Source organism: Symsagittifera roscoffensis, chromosome 5 (assembly GCF_963678635.1).
Source record: "Symsagittifera roscoffensis chromosome 5, txSymRosc1.1, whole genome shotgun sequence".
In the NCBI taxonomy this organism is placed as follows: Eukaryota; Metazoa; Xenacoelomorpha; order Acoela; family Convolutidae; genus Symsagittifera; species Symsagittifera roscoffensis.
In genome coordinates this window covers 32,039,380-32,060,792 of record NC_087066.1, presented here as the reverse complement: position 1 = coordinate 32,060,792, position 21,413 = coordinate 32,039,380, and the positions used below count along the sequence as shown (strand labels likewise).

Below are 21,413 nucleotides of genomic sequence, written 5' to 3'. Positions count from 1 at the left end.
ATTTATCCCGGTATGCTTGAGATCGACAATGCTCCGCCGGTTACACGAAGCCCACCCAGGCCAGTTTGCAATGAAAAGTCTGGCAACCCAATACATCTGGTGGCCATAAATTTATCGTGAAATCCGAGTCCACGGCAAAAACTGTATCGAGTGCGTTAAAGCAGGTAAAAACTTGAAACCTTTTTCAAACCATAATACCCTAGGGAAATTCCCAACGGTCGAAAAACCAAACCAAGAAATGGAATTAGATTTCTTCACCGGTCCGTTACCACTAGTATGGGGAACAAAAAAATACATTTTGGTATGCGTGGATAATTTTTCAAAATTCCCTTCTGCTCAAATAACATCCAACACATCGGCAAAATCTATCATAAACTTTCCTTGCAAACACATAGCACTACATGGGATACCTAGAACTATCAGAACAGATCTGGGATCTAGTTTTATCTCCAAAGAAGTTAGAGAATTTTGCCACGAACATAACATAAAGTTATATTTAGCCCAGTGAGTGACCATAGAGCCACTGGATTAGTTGAACGCTTAATTAGAACCATTAAGGAAAGGCTCTTGGTTATGGCACAAGAACGCCCAAAACCATCGCTAGAATCTGCGTTACTGATGATAATAAAATGCCTAAGAACGGTAACACAACAGTCGCTTAACTGCTCTCCCTTCGAAGCACACTTTGGTAGATCCCCAAACACTATCTGGCATAATTTAGTCAAGTCACCATCCTCAGATAACCTTGATTGGAACAAAACCTTGTTATGCATAGATAAGGGCCTACAACTCATGAGTCGAGAAAGAAGACACGACTGGGACGCCCCCGATGATATTGAGGACGGAGATCTGAACGAGAACTCATCATCTTCGGATGATATTGCTAATGCTGTGAGATATGTCCCAACCAGTGCTGGGTTTCCAGTGAAAGTGCTCTCCCGCGCAGAAAAAAGAGATGCCTTGGGCATAAAAAAACTCAGTGCTGAACGACCCGCCGGGTATGACCACTATATATAGAAAAGTTTAGGATAGATCGAAGAGTGAACCATTCTATAAAGAACTCAAGGAGGAAATAGTAAGGGAGTCAGACCACACAATTACTCTAAAAATGGAAAAGTAATACGTAAATTTGATTTAGCCATCAAAAGACAACCAGCCCTGAAGAAACCGAGCCCGAGAAAAAAAAACCAATTAGTCAAATTCTATGCAGCAAAAGGCCTGAGGAAGACCACGAGACCACAAAAATTGTCGGTTTCAAATGTTCAAGAGCGACTCAAAAGAAAAGAAACCTCCAGGCTAAATTTGAAGAGCTCGACATTGCGAGGCGGAACGCGGCGATGAATAGTTCTCGAGAGACACTCCTTAGAGAGGAGGAAGAGCAACGAAAAAGATTGAGAATCCCGATTGGCCTCAAAAGAGACCACGAGTCAAGCCCGCTGGGCAAACCCGACCATCTAAGAATTTGTGAAAACGAATACCGAGCGACGAACAATTCAACAGAACTCTCATCAGACGACATTGCTAGCGGCCTAATTTCCTTAAAGGAATTAAAAACCAAAACTGTAACCGATCCAGAAAAGTCACTAGAATACTCATCACCAGATCAAGCAGATCTTAGGGACAAAATTACGGATCAGACCGAACCGAAAGTAGAAAGTACCGAATTTCCGCTGATCGATCTTGACGCCGAAGACAATAACACAACATCTCATCCAAATCCACCACTAATTTTCCTGGACAGCCACGAAGAAGCAGACAAAGGTAACAAAGAACGGCCAATTTCTCTTGAAAATCCCAGTACATAGCAAACTGAAAAGATTGCCGATCCAATCACAATCGCGGAAACAGAGAAACAACAATCAGAGGTTACTTCTACCAAGACAACATCGAAATTTTCCGGCACTGCGAAGAGAAAAGCTTCATCACCAGTGAAAACACCGCCCTCCAAAAAATGCCCGGTATTTACGAACGACATAACACCAGACCCATGCGAGTTAGACAGCCCCCAACAATGCTGGGTGAGAGAGTTTTTACTAGTGTAGTAGACATATCGGATGAGAATTTAGACGTCCCATCGCTTCATCGATTTCACACCCCACCATACTACACGACGATTGAAGCAACCTCTATCGAAATGGAGAGTCATCAAATTGACGTGGTGGACCTAACAACCCCGACATCACCGTCGACACCGGATCCGACGACAGTGGATTTGCTGGAAGAAAGCTTTAGAAATTCGAGCGGTACATCCAACTCAAGTGCTAACCCACGCAAGAAGGTTAAATTCAGCCCCGAGGTTCATATTACTCGATTTCACCCATCGGGCCTACCCTCCGAAACAACTGAGTCAGTATCTAACCCAATTGTTCTTGATCCAGACTGGCTAAACTCTCCTTCTATCATTTCGGCGATAGAACTCTTAGGACGGCCAATGACGCTTGATGACGATTAATTGAGCCGCAAACCAGGACGCAGTTTAGATCTGCTGAGGTATAGCAACCTTGTCATTAAAACTCAAACCTTCAGAAAAATCTCAGTCAGTAACTCTTTAATCTAGTTTTTTTTTCTTGTTTCTAATCTATGTTGCTTAACATTATGACGCAGTTATAGTTTTAAATTCACCCTACTACCGGCCTAATACGCCACAATTGGATTATCTCGAGATACCTTTATTTGTAACATGAGTCATAAAACAGTACATTTATTCAATTACCAACCTTATCTCACCCATCGGGTGCTACCGTGGTATAATCTTACGTTCATTTGGGTGCTATCATCTCGCCTAAGGAGTCCTATTACGGGGCTTTTTTTCCCGACCAGCGTACCCACTTATCCATTCCCGAGTCCGAACAATTTCGTGTGTAACGAAAAGCATATATTTTGGTTAGTCTATCTTAAACATCAGGTGCTAACGTGGAATGATCTCATGATTGAACTACTTTAGTATCATGCTATTATCATGCTAATATCTCGCCCTTCGGGCTTTCGTGCGGGTTTTCCCGACCAGCGTACCCACCTATTTATCCCGTGTCCGAACATTCCTTTTGTGAGGTGAAATATAGTATAACCAATTTTTCGCGGGGAATGTCAAAGGTGATACTTTACGCTAACAATATAGCCTCTAAGTTATATTAAGCTCTGACCTATGTCTATGTTAATTTAAAAATACCTGCCAAAAGTGCAACGGCTTTTGGTAGATCTAGAGAGATTGTTCATTGTCTAATTTTGATATGGAACCAATCTGACGGAAGTAATCTTAATTCAACCTTGTTGTACCTCTTAACTTTAGCGTTGTTACCTTAGTCTTTTATTTTAAATAAAAGCCTACAACTAATTGTAGGAATCTCAACCCGACCTGTCCTAAATTAGTCTTAGTTTCAGTCCAACCTTTAACAACCGATAGACGGTTTATCCTAATTTGTTAACAGTTACTACATTCACTGGTTGAATGTCTATGGAGATGGCGCTCGTAAAAAACAGATTGCTAAAAAAAACTCGGCCGCCTGCGATCCCTGAGAAGCTTCGTGTTCTGTCGTAGTACCGGTATTGGTGGTGTCACTAACGGGATAATTGCGCTTTGCATTCCCTCAATCATATGCATATAGAGAGTGCTCAAGGTTTCTCTTTTGATTGCCTCGGTGCGGTCGCCCATTTGCCTTCTTCTTTGCGTGACTTAATCTCTTCCTGCAAATCTACGTACGTTGAACTTCTGTTTTTTTAATCTCCTCTGTCTCATTCGTTGATGAAAAAACCACTGAAGTACTCTGTTCACACCGAGGTCCAGTTTCCTTTTTTCACTCCACCTTTGTCTTCAGAACTCAACTATTGCGAAAGTTTTCCTGATTTTGAATTCAGAATACTCTTATCCATGATCACCGCCGGTTTTGCCAGGGATGTCGAGACACGCTCTACCCCTGCTTGTCCTGTTCGATCAACAACCGAACTCTCCGTCGACATCAATGCATCTCTCAATGGCGATCGGACTTGTCGCCGTCCCTGAAGGTTCACTCGCAGGCGCCCGTGGTGCAATGTCGGTCGAGTTTGCCATCAATTGCTCCCTTCCGTGGATCCAACGCTGCCTTTAGGTGTCCTAAGCTTTTCTTCGACTGATTGGGCGCATTATCTGGCTCTGATGATTTTGCACCTAAACTTAAGGAAAAATCAGATTGATGAATCACCTTCCTTGATTCCAATGTAACCGCGCCGCATTTTCTTTTAATCGTGCACAGTACAATTCTGGTTTCAACCGATCCGGAGTTTTTCAATATTTACTGACCTTTTCGTTGCGAAATCAAAACGGGAGCTTTGTTAGCCTCACGATTAATTCCTTAGAGCTGAAATTGCCATGGGTGGGTGATCTATCCTCTCAAACGTCTGCATCGCTATCTCGCCATCAGCATGGTTGTAACCTTGCTTTACTCGTGCGGTTAAATCTTCTTGTTTTTTTTAGAGAATATAAAACACCTTTCCAAACGATGCATTATGCGCAGCCGTATGCCCGATCGTTTTTTGGTTTTTTATCGAAAATGCCTCGAATAGCGAAAGAGCCATGTTTTGATGTGTATGTTTTATTGTCCGTACATGAAACTTTAATTCGCTTAAAGCTGTTCTCGAAGCCAGTTAAAGTTTTTGAAAGGAGCACGACATTAGTTTCTCCCTCATATACCGTATACACTTCTCAATTAAGCCTGTTGCCGGATGACTGCCCAATGGAGCAAACATTATTTGAATATTATTTCATGTACAAAATTCATGTTATTTCATTAACAACGGATTGCTTCTGGTATTGCATGTAAGGAGATGCGTTTTTTTCGCCGTCGTTCGTGTAGCGATCTGAGGTGAAGGAACTTCCGATAATTTGTCAACGAAGATCAGTAGGCTTTTATTTGCGCCCAACACCGCTGCCAACAATCCAAGAAAGTCTAATTGCAAACCTTGAATTAACTCTCATAATACTTCTAAAGTTGTTTCATCTTTTTTCGAAATACTGATTTCAATTTTTTACTGGTTTTGATACACTTCTTGCATTTCAGCGCCGTTATCCAAATTTCACCTTTCATATGCGGCCATCACAAGTAGTTGCTCATCCTGCACTTTTCCGAGTGACCCATTTGTAGTCTCATCATAATAGGCGCTTTCGCTACCATCCGATTTTCCAGGAAAAGAATAAAGTTATAGGTATAAAACTTGTCTACATAATAGCCAAAGTTAGGACCCAATTTTCTAATATTCTCGAAACTTTTAACTTTCGAAGCGTCTTCAACTATATGACTTAGATTCTCATCTGCTTCAGTTGGAATGGCAAAAAAAATCTTCGTCAATGGACTGCAATTGAATAACAAGGTCGAGCAAATTTCAGGCGTGTTTATCATTTAATCAGCGGATGGCTGGTGAATGAAATCAGTGCCAAGCACTTCATTGTTGGAAGTTCTATGACATCCTGCCCTGAGCTATTTTCAGTTGTTTTCAAAAATATTTCACTTATCTCTAAGTAATGAAGTAATTTCAAATTTGCCTAGTGTTCCGTACGCGTGTGATTTGTAGCACAATTTTTCATGAAATAACACTTTCAAAACGCGTCGGTCAGTTTCTTTGCAGCTTTTTCTTTTCAATTACGTATTTTTTTTTTTTTTCATTTTTATGCTGCATCTTCTTCATTTTACCAAGGACGTCCACAAAGTGTCCTGAAACTTCTTTGTCTAATATCTGAGCATCGTCCTGAAAATAGTCCGTTCCCCAATGTAAGCGACACATTTAACGGTTAAAATGTCTTTTTTCAGTTTTTCGTTTTTTTTTGGCCTCGGACTTTTCTTAGGACTAACTGGCCCTTTCTTGAGACTAACTGGTCCTTTCTTTGAAAGCTACGCTCCCCGCCGTGCACTCTTCCCCTTGGTCGATTAGTCTTCCTTAAACTTGATGGTACCGATGTTACCAATGGCAATTCATTTCGCTCATTCTCTGAACATTCCTTTGTCGTTACTACATTCACTGGTTAAATGTCCATGGAGATGGCGCTCGTAAAAAAAATAGATTGCAAAAAAAACTCCGCCGCCTGCGATCCCTGAGAAGCTTCGTGTTATGTCGTAGTACCTTTATTAGTGGTCTCACTAACGGAATAATTGCGCTTTGCATTCCCTCGATCATATCCATATAGAAAGTGCTCAAGGGTTCTCGTTTGATTGCCTCGGTGTGGTCGCCACTTTGCTTTCTTATTTGCGTGACTTAATCTCTTCCTGCAAATCTATGTACGTTGAACTTCTGTTTTTTTAAATCTCCTCTGTCTCATCCTTTGATGACAAAACCACTGAAGTACTCTGTTCACGCCGAGGTCCAGTTTCCTTTTTCACGAAAGGTTTCCTGATTTTTCATTATTCAGAATACTCTTATCCATGATCACCGCCGGTTTTGCCAGGGATGTCGACACACGCTCTACCCCTGTTTGTCCTGTTCGAACAACAACCGGACTCTCCGTCGACATCAGCCCATCTGATGAACTCTCAATGGTGATCGGACTTGTCGCCGTCCCTGAAGGTTCACTCGCAGGCGCCCGTGGTGCAATGTCGATCGGGGTTGCCATCAATTGCCTCCTTCCGTGGATCCAACACTGCCTTTAGCTGTCCTAACCTTTTCTTCGACTGATTGGGCGCATTAACTGACTCTGATGATTTTGCACCTAAACAGAAGAAAAAATCAGATTGATGAATCACCTACCTTGTTTCCAATGTAACCGAATGATTTGTCTCGCGCACCACATTTTCTTTTAATCGTGCAAAGTACAATTGTGTTTTCAACCGATCCGGAATTTTTTCAATATATACTAACCTTTTGGTTGCGAAATCAAAACGGGAGCTTTGTTAGCCTCATGATTAATTCCGTACAGCTGAAATTGCCCTGGGTAGGTGCTCTAACCTCTCAAACGTCTCCATCGCTATCTCGCCATCAGCATGGTTGTAACCCTGCTTTACTCGTGCGGGTAAATCTTCTTGTTTTTTTTTCTAGAGAAGACTTCTAGAGAAGAATTCTAGAGAAGACTCTCATAATACTTCTAAAATTGTTTCATCTTTTTTCGAAATATTGATCTCAATTTTTTCCTCGAATAGCGAAAATGCATTGAATAGCGAAAAAGCCATGTATTGATGTGTATGTTTTGTTGTCCGTACAAGAAACATTATTTCGCTTAGAGCTGTTTTCGAAGCCGGTTAAAGTTTTTGAAAGGAGCACGACATTATTTTCTCCTTCATATACCGTATACACTTCTCAATTAAGCCTGTTGCCGGATGACTGCCCAATGGAGCAAACATTAGTTGAATGTTATTTCATGTACAAAATTCATGTTGATTCATTAACAACTGATTGCCTCTGGTACTGTATGTAAAGAGATGCGTTTTTTTTTTAAATTTTTTAAATTACGCACGCCGTCGTTCGTGTAGCGATCTGAGATGAAGGAACTTCCGATTATTTGTCAACGAAGATCAGTAGGCATTTATTTGCGCCCAACACCGCTGCCAACAACCCAAGAAAGTCTAATTGCAAACCTTGAATTAACTCTCATAATACTTCTAAAGTTGTTCCATCTTTTTTCGAAAAACTAATTTCAATTTTTTACTGATTTCGATACACTTCTTGCATTTCAGCGCCATTATCCAAATTTCACACTTCATATGCGGCCATCACAAGTAGTTGCTCATCCTGCACTTTCCCGAGTGACCTATTTGTAGTCTCATCATAATAGGCGCTTTCGCTACCATCCGATTTTCCAGGAAAAGAATAAAGTTATAGGTATAAAACTTGTCTACATAATAGCCAAAGTTAGGACCCAATTTTCTAATATTCTCGAAACTTTTAACTTTCGAAGCGTCTTCAACTATTTGACTTAGATTCTCATCTGCTTCAGTTGGAATGGCAAAAAAAATCTTCGTCAATGAACTGCAATTGAATAACAAGGTCGGGCAAATTTCAGGCGTGTTTATCATTTAATCAGCGGATGGCTGGTGAATGAAATCAGTGCCAAGCACTTCATTGCTGGAAGTTCTATGGCATCCTGCCCTGAGCTATTTTCAGTTGTCTTCAAAAACATTAAACTAAACTCTAAGTGATAAAGTAATTTGAAATTTGCCTAATATTCCGTACGCGTGTGACTTGTAGCACAAGTTTTCATGAAATAACACCTTCAAAACGCGTCGATCAGTTTCTTTGCAGCTTTTTCTTTTCAATGACGTTTTTTTTTCAATTTTATGCTGGATATTAGTTGGTTTGGCCAGTTTTCAAATTCAGAGTTAAAATCAGCCGACGGTTTTAACTGTCTCTAGCCGCGTTTGCTTAGGCTACGACAATTTTTTTATGCGATTCTGAAACTTTGCAACCATTTCCCAATGCATGCCTAGATATTGTACCCATCGTACTAAATGTGTTTTTGTAAATGTTTGATAACAGACAACGGAACTTTATGATCCGTGCTCTTTTATAACAGAACACCAAACAAAAAATTTTGGTAATGGGCAGTTGCTCAAACCACTGCTAATAACTCTACCAAAAGAATAGTAAGTTTTAATTGCGCTTGGTTCAGAAATTTTGTTGTTTATGAAATTGGTTTCCAGTCATCGGTATGGAATTGTTCAAGCGCCGCCCTGGGCTGTTTTTGATGCATCGCATTTTCCTCTAGTCTGCTTGCTTGCAACATGCAGATGATTTTAAACAAAATCGTTATCAATTTCTTTCATTTTTTTGAACGCTGACCCATCGCTCGGTCCCCATTCGAAACATGAGAGTTTTGTTCATCAAATTCTGGATAGCCCGGATGTAGCGTCTAAATTCGGTGTAGAATGAATGAGTGGATTATTTGACTCAATCCTTGATATATGGTCTATATCGTGTTCAGTGTGTTTTACTTTAACGATAGACTCAATCTTTTTTTCAACTGGCAAATTTTAAAGTTGGAAACCCAACCAATTGATTTTTTTTGTAAAAAAGTAAACTTAGTCCGTTTGGCAGCCGCCTTGTTTTCATTCACTACCCTCAGAGGTTGCAAGTCTCCTCACAAAGGCGTTCGTTGGATCCTCGGGTCGTTATCAAACTATTGTCTACAAAAACACGCACCTCTGGTAAAATTTTTAGCATAGAATCCTTCACCCATTGAGAATCGTTTTGCACATCCCAAAACCCGTATAGCCCCGTCTTAAAATGTATGTTACAGTGATACTAGCTCCCACAAGGCGGAAATTCTTTTTTTTGGATCGTCGACTTGCTTATAGAAATTGGCAAATACGAGTATTTTAAGTCTCGGGTCTGTCGTATTTCCACTGATAACTAACGCCACGTTATTGATAAAATCGTTCATGATCAGCATCTGGTACCAATTTTGGTAGATTTTCTTATAATTGGATTTTGCGTTTAGAGATAATTTTACCGGTCCGTTTCGTTTTGCGCTCATCGCTGTAAGCAAGATAAAAAATTACTCGATACATTTTTCGAGTTTGATTATGTGTTCTTCCTTCAATAAGTTTCCTGTCGCTTTCTCTGCCTTTGGTAAGACTTGAATAGGTACCTGGTTACTTTTACTTGAATTGTACGTAGGGGTTCAACAAAGTCCAATCTAACTTCACACTTTTAAGCAACCTTTTCAATCAAATAGAATCTTGAATAATCTAAAAATACATTTGGCGTACTTCCGTTGCGCTGGTGAAAGTTGAACTTCCAGCTTGGTTTCAAATCCAGCTATTTCGTTCACTTCTCTCCCGCCCCTTCTGTGTCGCACTTCAACTAGTAACAGCTGCAAAACATTATTTTCTATTATGTCTCATTGGCGTCATTCGGTGATTAACTGGCAATCAAATCTTTGGATTCAATGTCTATCAATACGGATCTGATCATCATTATGACGTCAATTGTCAAGCTATAAAAGATGTTGTTGACCTCTTGAGGCTCCGGTTTTTCGGCCGATAACCTATCTCGAATCTTTGTTTCACACAGCTTGGCCAGTGATATGAATGAAACTGTGCTGGCTCAGTCTATCTAAAATTCGGTCTGTTTTTGGCCTTTGGCCATTCTAATATCCAAAAACCTTCTGATTCCTATTTCCTTGTCAATCATAAACTGTCTCGATTTCAAACACTTCAACACTCTGTTTTCCTCCTCTTTGAACTTTTGGATACTATTAGTTTTGCAAAAAAAACTCCGCCGCCTGCGATCCCTGAGAAGCTTCGTGTTATGTCGTAGTACCTTTATTGGTGGTCTCACTAACGGAATAATTGCGCTTTGCATTCCCTCGATCATATCCATATAGAAAGTGCTCAAGGGTTCTCGTTTGATTGCCTCGGTGTGGTCGCCACTTTGCTTTCTTATTTGCGTGACTTAATCTCTTCCTGCAAATCTATGTACGTTGAACTTCTGTTTTTTTAAATCTCCTCTGTCTCATCCTTTGATGACAAAACCACCGAAGTACTCTGTTCACGCCGAGGTCCAGTTTCCTTTTTCACGAAAGGTTTCCTGATTTTTCATTATTCAGAATACTCTTATCCATGATCACCGCCGGTTTTGCCAGGGATGTCGACACACGCTCTACCCCTGTTTGTCCTGTTCGAACAACAACCGGACTCTCCGTCGACATCAGCCCATCTGATGAACTCTCAAGGGTGATCGGACTTGTCGCCGTCCCTGAAGGTTCACTCGCAGGCGCCCGTGGTGCAATGTCGATCGGGGTTGCCATCAATTGCCTCCTTCCGTGGATCCAACACTGCCTTTAGCTGTCCTAACTTTTTCTTCGACTGATTGGGCGCATTAACTGACTCTGATGATTTTGCACCTAAACAGAAGAAAAAATCAGATTGATGAATCACCTACCTTGTTTCCAATGTAACCGAATGATTTGTCTCGCGCACCACATTTTCTTTTAATCGTGCAAAGTACAATTGTGTTTTCAACCGATCCGGAATTTTTTCAATATATACTAACCTTTTGGTTGCGAAATCAAAACGGGAGCTTTGTTAGCCTCATGATTAATTCCGTAGAGCTGAAATTGCCCTGGGTAGGTGCTCTAACCTCTCAAACGTCTCCATCGCTATCTCGCCATCAGCATGGTTGTAACCCTGCTTTACTCGTGCGGGTAAATCTTCTTGTTTTTTTTTCTAGAGAAGACTTCTAGAGAAGAATTCTAGAGAAGACTCTCATAATACTTCTAAAATTGTTTCATCTTTTTTCGAAATATTGATCTCAATTTTTTCCTCGAATAGCGAAAATGCATTGAATAGCGAAAAAGCCATGTATTGATGTGCATGTTTTGTTGTCCGTACAAGAAACATTATTTCGCTTAGAGCTGTTTTCGAAGCCGGTTAAAGTTTTTGAAAGGAGCACGACATTATTTTCTCCTTCATATACCGTATACACTTCTCAATTAAGCCTGTTGCCGGATGACTGCCCAATGGAGCAAACATTAGTTGAATGTTATTTCATGTACAAAATTCATGTTGATTCATTAACAACTGATTGCCTCTGGTATTGTATGTAAAGAGATGCGTTTTTTTTTAAATTTTTTAAATTACGCACGCCGTCGTTCGTGTAGCGATCTGAGATGAAGGAACTTCCGATTATTTGTCAACGAAGATCAGTAGGCATTTATTTGCGCCCAACACCGCTGCCAACAATCCAAGAAAGTCTAATTGCAAACCTTGAATTAACTCTCATAATACTTCTAAAGTTGTTCTATCTTTTTTCGAAAAACTAATTTCAATTTTTTACTGGTTTCGATACACTTCTTGCATTTCAGCGCCGTTATCCAAATTTCACACTTCATATGCGGCCATCACAAGTAGTTGCTCATCCTGCACTTTCCCGAGTGACCTATTTGTAGTCTCATCATAATAGGCGCTTTCGCTACCATCCGATTTTCCAGGAAAAGAATAAAGTTATAGGTATAAAACTTGTCTACATAATAGCCAAAGTTAGGACCCAATTTTCTAATATTCTCGAAACTTTTAACTTTCGAAGCGTCTTCAACTATTTGACTTAGATTCTCATCTGCTTCAGTTGGAATGGCAAAAAAAATCTTCGTCAATGAACTGCAATTGAATAACAAGGTCGGGCAAATTTCAGGCGTGTTTATCATTTAATCAGCGGATGGCTGGTGAATGAAATCAGTGCCAAGCACTTCATTGTTGGAAGTTCTATGGCATCCTGCCCTGAGCTATTTTCAGTTGTCTTCAAAAACATTAATCTAAACTCTAAGTGATAAAGTAATTTGAAATTTGCCTAATATTCCGTACGCGTGTGACTTGTAGCACAAGTTTTCATGAAATAACACCTTCAAAACGCGTCGATCAGTTTCATTGCAGCTTTTTCTTTTCAATGACGTTTTTTTTCTCAATTTTATGCTGGATATTAGTTGGTTTGGCCAGTTTTCAAATTCAGAGTTAAAATCAGCCGACGGTTTTAACTGTCTCTAGCCGCGTTTGTTTAGGCTACGACAATTTTTTTATCCGATTCTGAAACTTTGCAACCATTTCCCAATGCATGCCTAGATATTGTACCCATCGTACTAAATGTGTTTTTGTAAATGTTTGATAACAGACAACGGAACTTTATGATCCGTGCTCTTTTATAACAGAACACCAAACAAAAAATTTTGGTAATGGGCAGTTGCTCAAACCACTGCTAATAACTCTACCAAAAGAATAGTAAGTTTTAATTGCGCTTGGTTCAGAAATTTTGTTGTTTATGAAATTGGTTTCCAGTCATCGGTATGGAATTGTTCAAGCGCCGCCCTGGGCTGTTTTTGATGCATCGCATTTTCCTCTAGTCTGCTTGCTTGCAACATGCAGATGATTTTAAACAAAATCGTTATCAATTTCTTTCATTTTTTTGAACGCTGACCCATCGCTCGGTCCCCATTCGAAACATGAGAGTTTTGTTCATCAAATTCTGGATAGCCCGGATGTAGCGTCTAAATTCGGTGTAGAATGAATGAGTGGATTATTTGACTCAATCCTTGATATATGGTCTATATCGTGTTCAGTGTGTTTTACTTTAACGATAGACTCAATCTTTTTTTCAACTGGCAAATTTTAAAGTTGGAAACCCAACCAATTGATTTTTTTTGTAAAAAAGTAAACTTAGTCCGTTTGGCAGCCGCCTTGTTTTCATTCACTACCCTCAGAGGTTGCAAGTCTCCTCACAAAGGCGTTCGTTGGATCCTCGGGTCGTTATCAAACTATTGTCTACAAAAACACGCACCTCTGGTAAAATTTTTAGCATAGAATCCTTCACCCATTGAGAATCGTTTTGCACATCCCAAAACCCGTATAGCCCCGTCTTAAAATGTATGTTACAGTGATACTAGCTCCCACAAGGCGGAAATTCTTTTTTTTTGGATCGTCGACTTGCTTATAGAAATTGGCAAATACGAGTATTTTAAGTCTGCTTTTGAAAATCAGATCGGGTCTGTCGTATTTCCACTGATAACTAACGCCACGTTATTGATAAAATCGTTCATGATCAGCATCTGGTACCAATTTTGGTAGATTTTCTTATAATTGGATTTTGCGTTTAGAGATAATTTTACCGGTCCGTTTCGTTTTGCGCTCATCGCTGTAAGCAAGATAAAAAATTACTCGATACATTTTTCGAGTTTGATTATGTGTTCTTCCTTCAATAAGTTTCCTGTCGCTTTCTCTGCCTTTGGCAAGACTTGAATAGGTACCTGGTTACTTTTACTTGAATTGTACGTAGGGGTTCAACAAAGTCCAATCTAACTTCACACTTTTAAGCAACCTTTTCAATCAAATAGAATCTTGAATTATCTAAAAATACATTTGGCGTACTTCCGTTGCGCTGGTGAAAGTTGAACTTCCAGCTTGGTTTCAAATCCAGCTATTTCGTTCACTTCTCTCCCGCCCCTTCTGTGTCGCACTTCAACTAGTAACAGCTGCAAAACATTATTTTCTATAATGTCTCATTGGCGTCATTCGGTGATTAACTGGCAATCAAATCTTTGGATTCAATGTCTATCAATACGGATCTGATCATCATTATGACGTCAATTGTCAAGCTATAAAAGATGTTGTTGACCTCTTGAGGCTCCGGTTTTTCGGCCGATAACCTATCTCGAATCTTTGTTTCATACAGCTTGGCCAGTGATATGAATGAAACTGTGCTGGCTCAGTCTATCTAAAATTCGGTCTGTTTTTGGCCTTTGGCCATTCTAATATCCAAAAACCTTCTGATTCCTATTTCCTTGTCAATCATAAACTGTCTCGATTTCAAACACTTCAACACTCTGTTTTCCTCCTCTTTGAACTTTTGGATACTATTAGTTTTGTATAGTTTAATTTCATAAGTGCCATCAACTTGATTTGCCCCCGATTTCTTACAATTATTAGCCAAATGACCACAACCACTACAGTTTTTCCATTAAACTTTCTTCACTGAGCAATTATCCCTGCGATTTGATTTTGAAAGAATTACACGATTATGACATTTGTCCAAAATTTATACCGTGTCGTCATTCACTGGCTCCCTTTTAAGGGAACCCGTTTGATTGCCCGTGGCTTTCTGCCATCCAGGAATGAATATGCCGTGGCAATTTAGGGACATCTCCATACTTTTTTGAACACTAGTTCTCCCTTTTCTCTCACCACTGCAAGCTGTAGTGCATCCCTCGGGCTTAATGTTTCTAAACATCGTTATTTTTTAAATGTCGTCTTTCCGCTTCTTGAAAATAAATACGTCCCGGACTATCAATTCTTCTTTTGTGCCAAAGTCGCATCACCAGGTTAGATCACTACACGCGGAAAACAAATGTTCCATACTGTCGTTTTCTCAAATTTTCTTTACAAAGAACACAAATCTTTGATTCCTATTTGCTTCACCCTGGAAAGCACCCACAGCGAAACTAATTTCGACAACATTTTTGTCAGGATATTTCGAGTGAAAATACTTGCAACACAATTTTGCAAAATTTTTTCAATTAACCGCCGTTATAACTATATTAGGAGCTCTATCAGGCGCACTATTATTTAGGCACCCTAATAAACTCAAAAGGTAGATACAGCATCAATTCCAACGTTGTACTAACTATCATCCCAAATGATAAAATAAATTTTACAATTGTCAAATAAGTACCGTTGAGTTCATCGTTTTTTTGGCTCTCGATGTGAAAACTGACTGACCTGTGAATAAAATCCCCTTGCGAATTCTAATCTCAATCGTGGTTACCATTGGCATCCAATGATTGCTACTCGTAGTCCATAGGTTCCGCTCCACAATTCTGAATGATTTGTTAGCACTAGATAATCATATCTGCAGCAATGGGGCAAACGAATATCAGATTAGCCCAAAGCGCAAGCAGTTATGTGGATAGATACTCACCGGAATAACAGATAAAGATTTTCGTTGTTTTTCTCCATAAATTCAAGTTCATCCTCTATTTAAGTTACTCTTATGTCTAAATCCCCTTTCTTGAGCTGTGTTAGGAGTTTTCTCTGAGGGGGAGGTTTTTTGTATTCACAAAATGGCCGAGGATTGAAGGTGATCTAATTTCTTGTTCACAAAAAACTCTGAAATTTAGGGAAAAAAAATCCGTAACTTTTTCTCTCTCAATTTAAGTTCGTTTTCGATTCATGGTACTCCTATACTTAATTTCCCCCACTAGGAGGCGTACCGGGAGTTCCCCTTTAACAGATGTTTTTCATTGTTTTCACAAACTGGCCGTAGTTTTCACAAACTGGATAACCAAAGTTTTACGGATGGAACTATTTCTTTCCTTGCAAGTTTCGCTTACCTGTTTTCCAGTTGCAAACAAGTTTATCACCCTGCTCATTGTGAGTTGTTTTTTGTTATCGAGGTGTCTTTAATATAATACTCACCAAAAAAGTGAAGTTAAAGATCAATAAAATAAACTTCAAAAACTAAACGAACTTGAATTTTGGTAGTTGTTAATTATCAAAACTTAACAATTTTTCAAGTTGCTCGAACAAAAAATGCAGAATATGGTGCTCCCGGTGGGTTTTTTGTAAGATAAATTTTGGTGTTTACTAGCCATTGTTAACGGAATTTTTGTTCGAAAGCTATTGCTGTCTTGAGCTTGAATTTGAAAAAAAAATATTTCACCTGTGATCATTTTTCGTTAAAAAATGGGGGTTTAAATTGTGCCATTTTCGCCAATTTGGGATATTTAACGCTTGATATACTTCGCGCTATTAACGCGTAAGCGATATTTAGTCCGTCTTAAGAAATTGTTCCATAATGGTTGAAGGAAGCGTATATGCCATAATTGATTTGTTAATAGGAGCGAAATTTAGTACTTTTTAGTAATATGACATGTGGGGAGACGTTTTCACAAAATGGCCGAGTATCAGAGGTGATCTAATTATTTTTTCACAGAAAACTTTGAAATTTAGGGAGAAAAATCCGTAATTTTTTTTTTCTCAATTAGAGTTGGTTTTCGATTCAAGGTACTCTCATACTTAATTTCACCCACCATGAGGCGTACCGGGAGTTCCCCTATAAAAGATGTTTTTCCATGTTTACACAAAGTGGCCGTGGATAAACAATGGTTAACCAAATTTTTGCGGATTAAACTATTTCTCTTCCGTGCAGGTTTTGCCTACCTGTTTTCCAGTTGCAAACAATTTTATCACCTTGCTCATTGTGAAGTTTTTTATTTATCGAGGTGTTTCATTTTGTGGGGGCTTTTTGTGGGTGATTTTCCGTAATTTGTGGAGGCTTTTTTGTGAGGGCTTAATTATCCTTCAATAATTAACCAAAAACTGAAATTTGAGCTAAATAAAATAAAACTGTAATAACTAAAGGAACTTGATTTTTGGCAGTTGTTAATTTATCGAAAATTAACAATTATTCAAAAGGCTCGTACAAAATTACGGCATATTGGTGCTCTTGGTGGTTTTTTTTCTCAAGACAGTTTCGAGTTTTACTAGCCATTTTTGAGGGATTTTTTATATATCATTCGAAAACAACTATTACTGTGTTGAGCTTAAATTGGAAAAGTTTTTCCCCTGTGATCATTTTTTGTAAAATTGTGGGGGCTTACAGTGTGCCATTTTGGCCAATTTGGTACATTTAACGCGCGATATATTTTGCGCTAGTAACGCGTATGCGATGTTTAGTCCGACTTAAGAAATTGTTTCATATTGGTTCAAGGAAGCTTATATGCCATAATTGATTTGTTATTAGGAGCGAAATCTATCAATTTCTACTTGTTATGACGTGTGGGGGAATGTTTTCACAAAATAGGCGAGTATCAGAGGTGATCTAATTATTTCTTCACCAAAAAACTCTGAAATTTAGGGAGAAAAATCCGTAATTTTTTCTCTCTCTACTAGAGTTAGTTTACGATTCAAGGTAATCTCATACTCAATTTCACCGACTATGAGGCGTACCGGGAGTTCCCCTGTAAAAGATGTTTTTCCATGCTTTCTCAAATTGACCGTGGATAAACAATGATGGTTAACCAAAGTTTTGCGTATGGAACTATTTCTCTTCCTTTCAAAGTTTCTCTACCTGTTTTATAGTTGCAAATAATTTTATCACCCTGCTCATTGTGAAGTTTTTTAATTATCGAGGTGTGTTTAATACAATAATCAACAAAAACTGAAGTTTAAGCTCAATAAAAAAAACTGTAAAAACAAAAGGTTCTTGATTTTCGGCAGTTGTTTTTTTTATCGAAACTTTTCGAAACTTGTTGAAACTTAACAATTATTCAAACGGCTCGTACAAAAATACGGCATATCGGAGCTCTTGGTGGTTTTTTTTTCAGAAGACAATTTCGACTATTACTAGCCATTTTTGACGGAATTTTTAGATATCATTCGAAAACTATTATTGTCTTGAGCTTAAATTGGAAAAAGTTTTTCCCCTGTGATCTTTGTTTGTAAAGTTATGGGGGCTTAAAGTGTGCCATTTTGGCCAATTTGGGACCTTTAACGCGCGATAAATTTCGCGCTAGTAACTCGTATGCGATATTTAGTGCGACTTAAGAAATCGATCCATATTGGTTCGAGGAAGCTTATATGCCATAATTGATTTGTTGATAGGAGCAAATTCTATCTCTTTCTTCTTAATATAACGTGTGGGGGGATGTTTTCACAAAAAATCTCAAATTTTTTTTTTAAATTTAGGTTAATACAATTAAATTTAAAGGTTATTATAGCTCCATAGATTTTAAAGGCAAAGGGAACACTCAGGGATACGAGAAGATACGAGAAGTCTTGTTGAAATTATTCTCGTGACGGTGTACTTGATTCTTTCCGCCACAACTCATGTAAATCACAAAGAGATTTATTACGCATCTACCTACAATTTATCATAACCATTTAGCGTTCTGCCAGAACGTAACGAGGCCAAAATGTGAAACACAACTTAGTGTCGGTGCTTTTAAATCACTGGAAGCCAGCAAAAAGTCTAAATTATGTTTTAAAACATAAGTGGATTCCACTTACAAAAATTTGCTGAACTCCAAAATCATTTTTTGTAACGTAAAATTTGTCGGCACATTAGTGTTTTTGCTTATTCCGCAATGAGCTAATATAGCTACTTACATTTTGCGGAAATAACGTTTTGCATTTTCCGCTTACACTTTGCGGATTCCGCTGACAATTTGCGGATTCTGCTTACAGCTGCGGATTCCTTGACTGCGTAATTTTACCATACACTTCAAGTATTAATTGGTTCTGGATTCTGCAAATGTCTTGCAGATTCCGCAGATTTGCCTGTTTTTGTAGCAATTTTGAGTAATACAGTGTTTTAGCTATTTATTTTTTCAGAAATTTTGAGTAATACATTGTTTTAGCTATTTGTTTTTGCATCCAAAATATAGAAGAAAATTTTTTAAAAAACTAGCAATGCACAAGATTCTGCGACAAGTCTTTTTTTTTAGCCAGTGCAAAATACACAGTTTCGACCTTTAAGGTTGCTTTCTGATTTTTTTTTCACCAAAGTTCGCTCGAAACCGATAAAAGTACGGTTGAGTCATTAAAAACTTTGCCCTGAATGGAGCGATTGTGTTACTTTTTTGCTGTATATAATTATCTTTTTTAAAGATTTTTGAAATCAATACGTGTTTTTTGACTTTTCAATGCTAACAGGCCAGACACCATGTGACCTTTTCAAGTGTCCATTTACCCTGAAGTTTTCAGAAACCCTGCAGACGAGGAAACAAAAACCCTTTAATTTTTTTTCTTGAGCTCAAATATCTTGACAATTGCAACCACATAGCCGAAATAAAAAAACAGTTTCAATGAGCTAAACATTTTTCGACTACGCTGTTTTTCTATTGCTTGTAACGCTTCTTTGTCCTTTTTGGGTGCTCCTCCTCGCTGGAATTTGACAAGTCGAAACAACGCACCTCCGGGCTATCTCATCGAAACAAAATCAGATAAAAAGTTTTCAAACAAGCCACGATTTTAAAGGCAAGTTCTCTGCTCGTGGTTTTTTAGCAGATCAACTTTAACAGATAGGCAAAGTTCTGAAAATTGAATCAAGTTTTTGTGTATTTTTCTTGCTGGGTTCTTCATTTGAGTGCAACAATTTTCAGATATTTTTCTAATTTTTAATCGCTTTGTTTTTGTTTCGTACTTTCAAGTTTTTTTGCAATCTATTATTATTTTTCTCGTATTGTAATCTAAGCACTTTTCCGTTCACTCGATGAAATTTCAAGTCAGTGCTGAACAATAACTCTGTATATTTTCATTCACTTAAGCAAAGCACCTTTCTAAACGCCTTCATTCAACTGGGGGATCTTGTTTCGGATTTCCCCTTTGCCATCCCATAAATCCTTTCCAGAAAAATAGCTTCCACTCTAATCTGTCTGTAAAATCAATATTTAAGATCACTAAATCATCGTGTATTTGGTGCGTACAAGTAATCCCTAAAGCACAAACGAAAATGAAAGAGGATTTTTGCAACCATAAAACCGAAGGAATTAACAAATAGTCAATAAAAATAGGAAAAAGACTAGAGTTGAAACGGAGTGACTTTATGCAAGATAGAATCTGAATTTTTGTTATCTTTTCAACAGTTAATCTGCACTTAACAAAACTTGTTGAAGAGTCTTTTGATTTTGAAATGTCGTTTTTGAATTGACCACCTTTCAAAAAAAAGTCGATTCACCTCTGCGCCCTTTTAATCTCTTAAAAAATGTTGCTTTCATCGGTTATCAATTTCGGCGAGCGATCAAAGAAATAATTTCTTTCAAGCTGCCTAAATTGTGTTTTGAACATTCTCCAGGAACTTTTTTCAAATTTTTAGCGACACAGAATTTCATGCTGTCATTAAATATTCGATGAAACATTTAGAAATTTATTGTTTGCGGGAATAAATAATGCATCAGTAGGCAGAGAGTGTTTTACAGATGAAACGTAATGAGTCTAAGACTGCCGGCGATGCTTCAAAAAAATGGACCATAAGTGACAGTTTTCACTTCATAAATATACCATTATTTTGATGATTTCTTTTTAAAAAAAACTGTTGGTTACTTTTTGTGGCAATTTAAGAAAATTTTGACGGTTCGACTATACGCCCGAAGATTGAGATTTTAAGTTTGAGATTTCAAAATAGTCTGAGAGATTAAGTTTTATAATTTAATTATTGATTAACAAAAAAAGACTGATTAAATCGAATTTAGCTCCAATTTTTTTCAAATAGATTTAATTTTCTTTCGGTTAAATCCGTAAACAAAGCTCAAAAATTATTTCGAAGTAGAAAATGGTACAACTTTCAACCTGTTCGATTTTCGGGGATATTCCATAAAAATGCTCTCAAGTTTACCTTCTTATATTGACCTCTTAGACAGGCGCACTATAGCAATTTTTTCGGTGGAGGGTGCTAGTTTTGAACGTTGTTGCAAGTTCGCTAGAGGTTAATGGAATACGTCAAGTACATACCTATGCAATCTTATCCGCTTTCCCTCCTTCCTTTATGTCCTACTCACTTCAGGAACCGCTCACACAAACACTTCAATTTTATTCTATTGACTCAATTAAAAATTATCAAGAATCAAAATTATATTCAAAATAGTGTTTTGTATTTTTCTATTAAGCTTCTATTAGGAAAAACGAACATTTTTGTTTATAATTGTTTCCCTCAACCATATTGGAATGACAGAGCACCGTTGACTATGATTATTTCTTATAATAATCTCAAGTAAAACTTTGAACTGCACCAAAAGCACTGATTGAAAAAAGCAAATAGAACACCTTCAGGAGTTCGAAGAATCGCAAAAATTGAAAGCGATTTACCTCATTTGTAATTTATATGCTGGAAAATCTTACAATTTGGTCTAATCATGACGTGACGTCACAATCATCTGTTTTTTTTTCAGCAAACAGTCTACACGTATCAAGTCGGATCTGAGCCAATAGTGACAGACGACGAGTTCCAAGGAAGACTGAGCAGATATGGGAGTGAAC

At 38.2% G+C, this 21,413-nt stretch overlaps 1 protein-coding gene across 1 annotated transcript in view; it reads left to right on the top strand.

The window, feature by feature from the left end:
* Positions 1 to 21,413, top strand: part of LOC134846341 (lachesin-like) — a gene marked incomplete in the record, with an annotated part of 44,140 nt that overhangs the window by 18,164 nt on the left and 4,563 nt on the right. Inside the window, 1 exon segment of the mRNA XM_063863650.1 lies at positions 21,326 to 21,413. Coding sequence (XP_063719720.1) covers positions 21,326 to 21,413 — 88 coding nt within the window.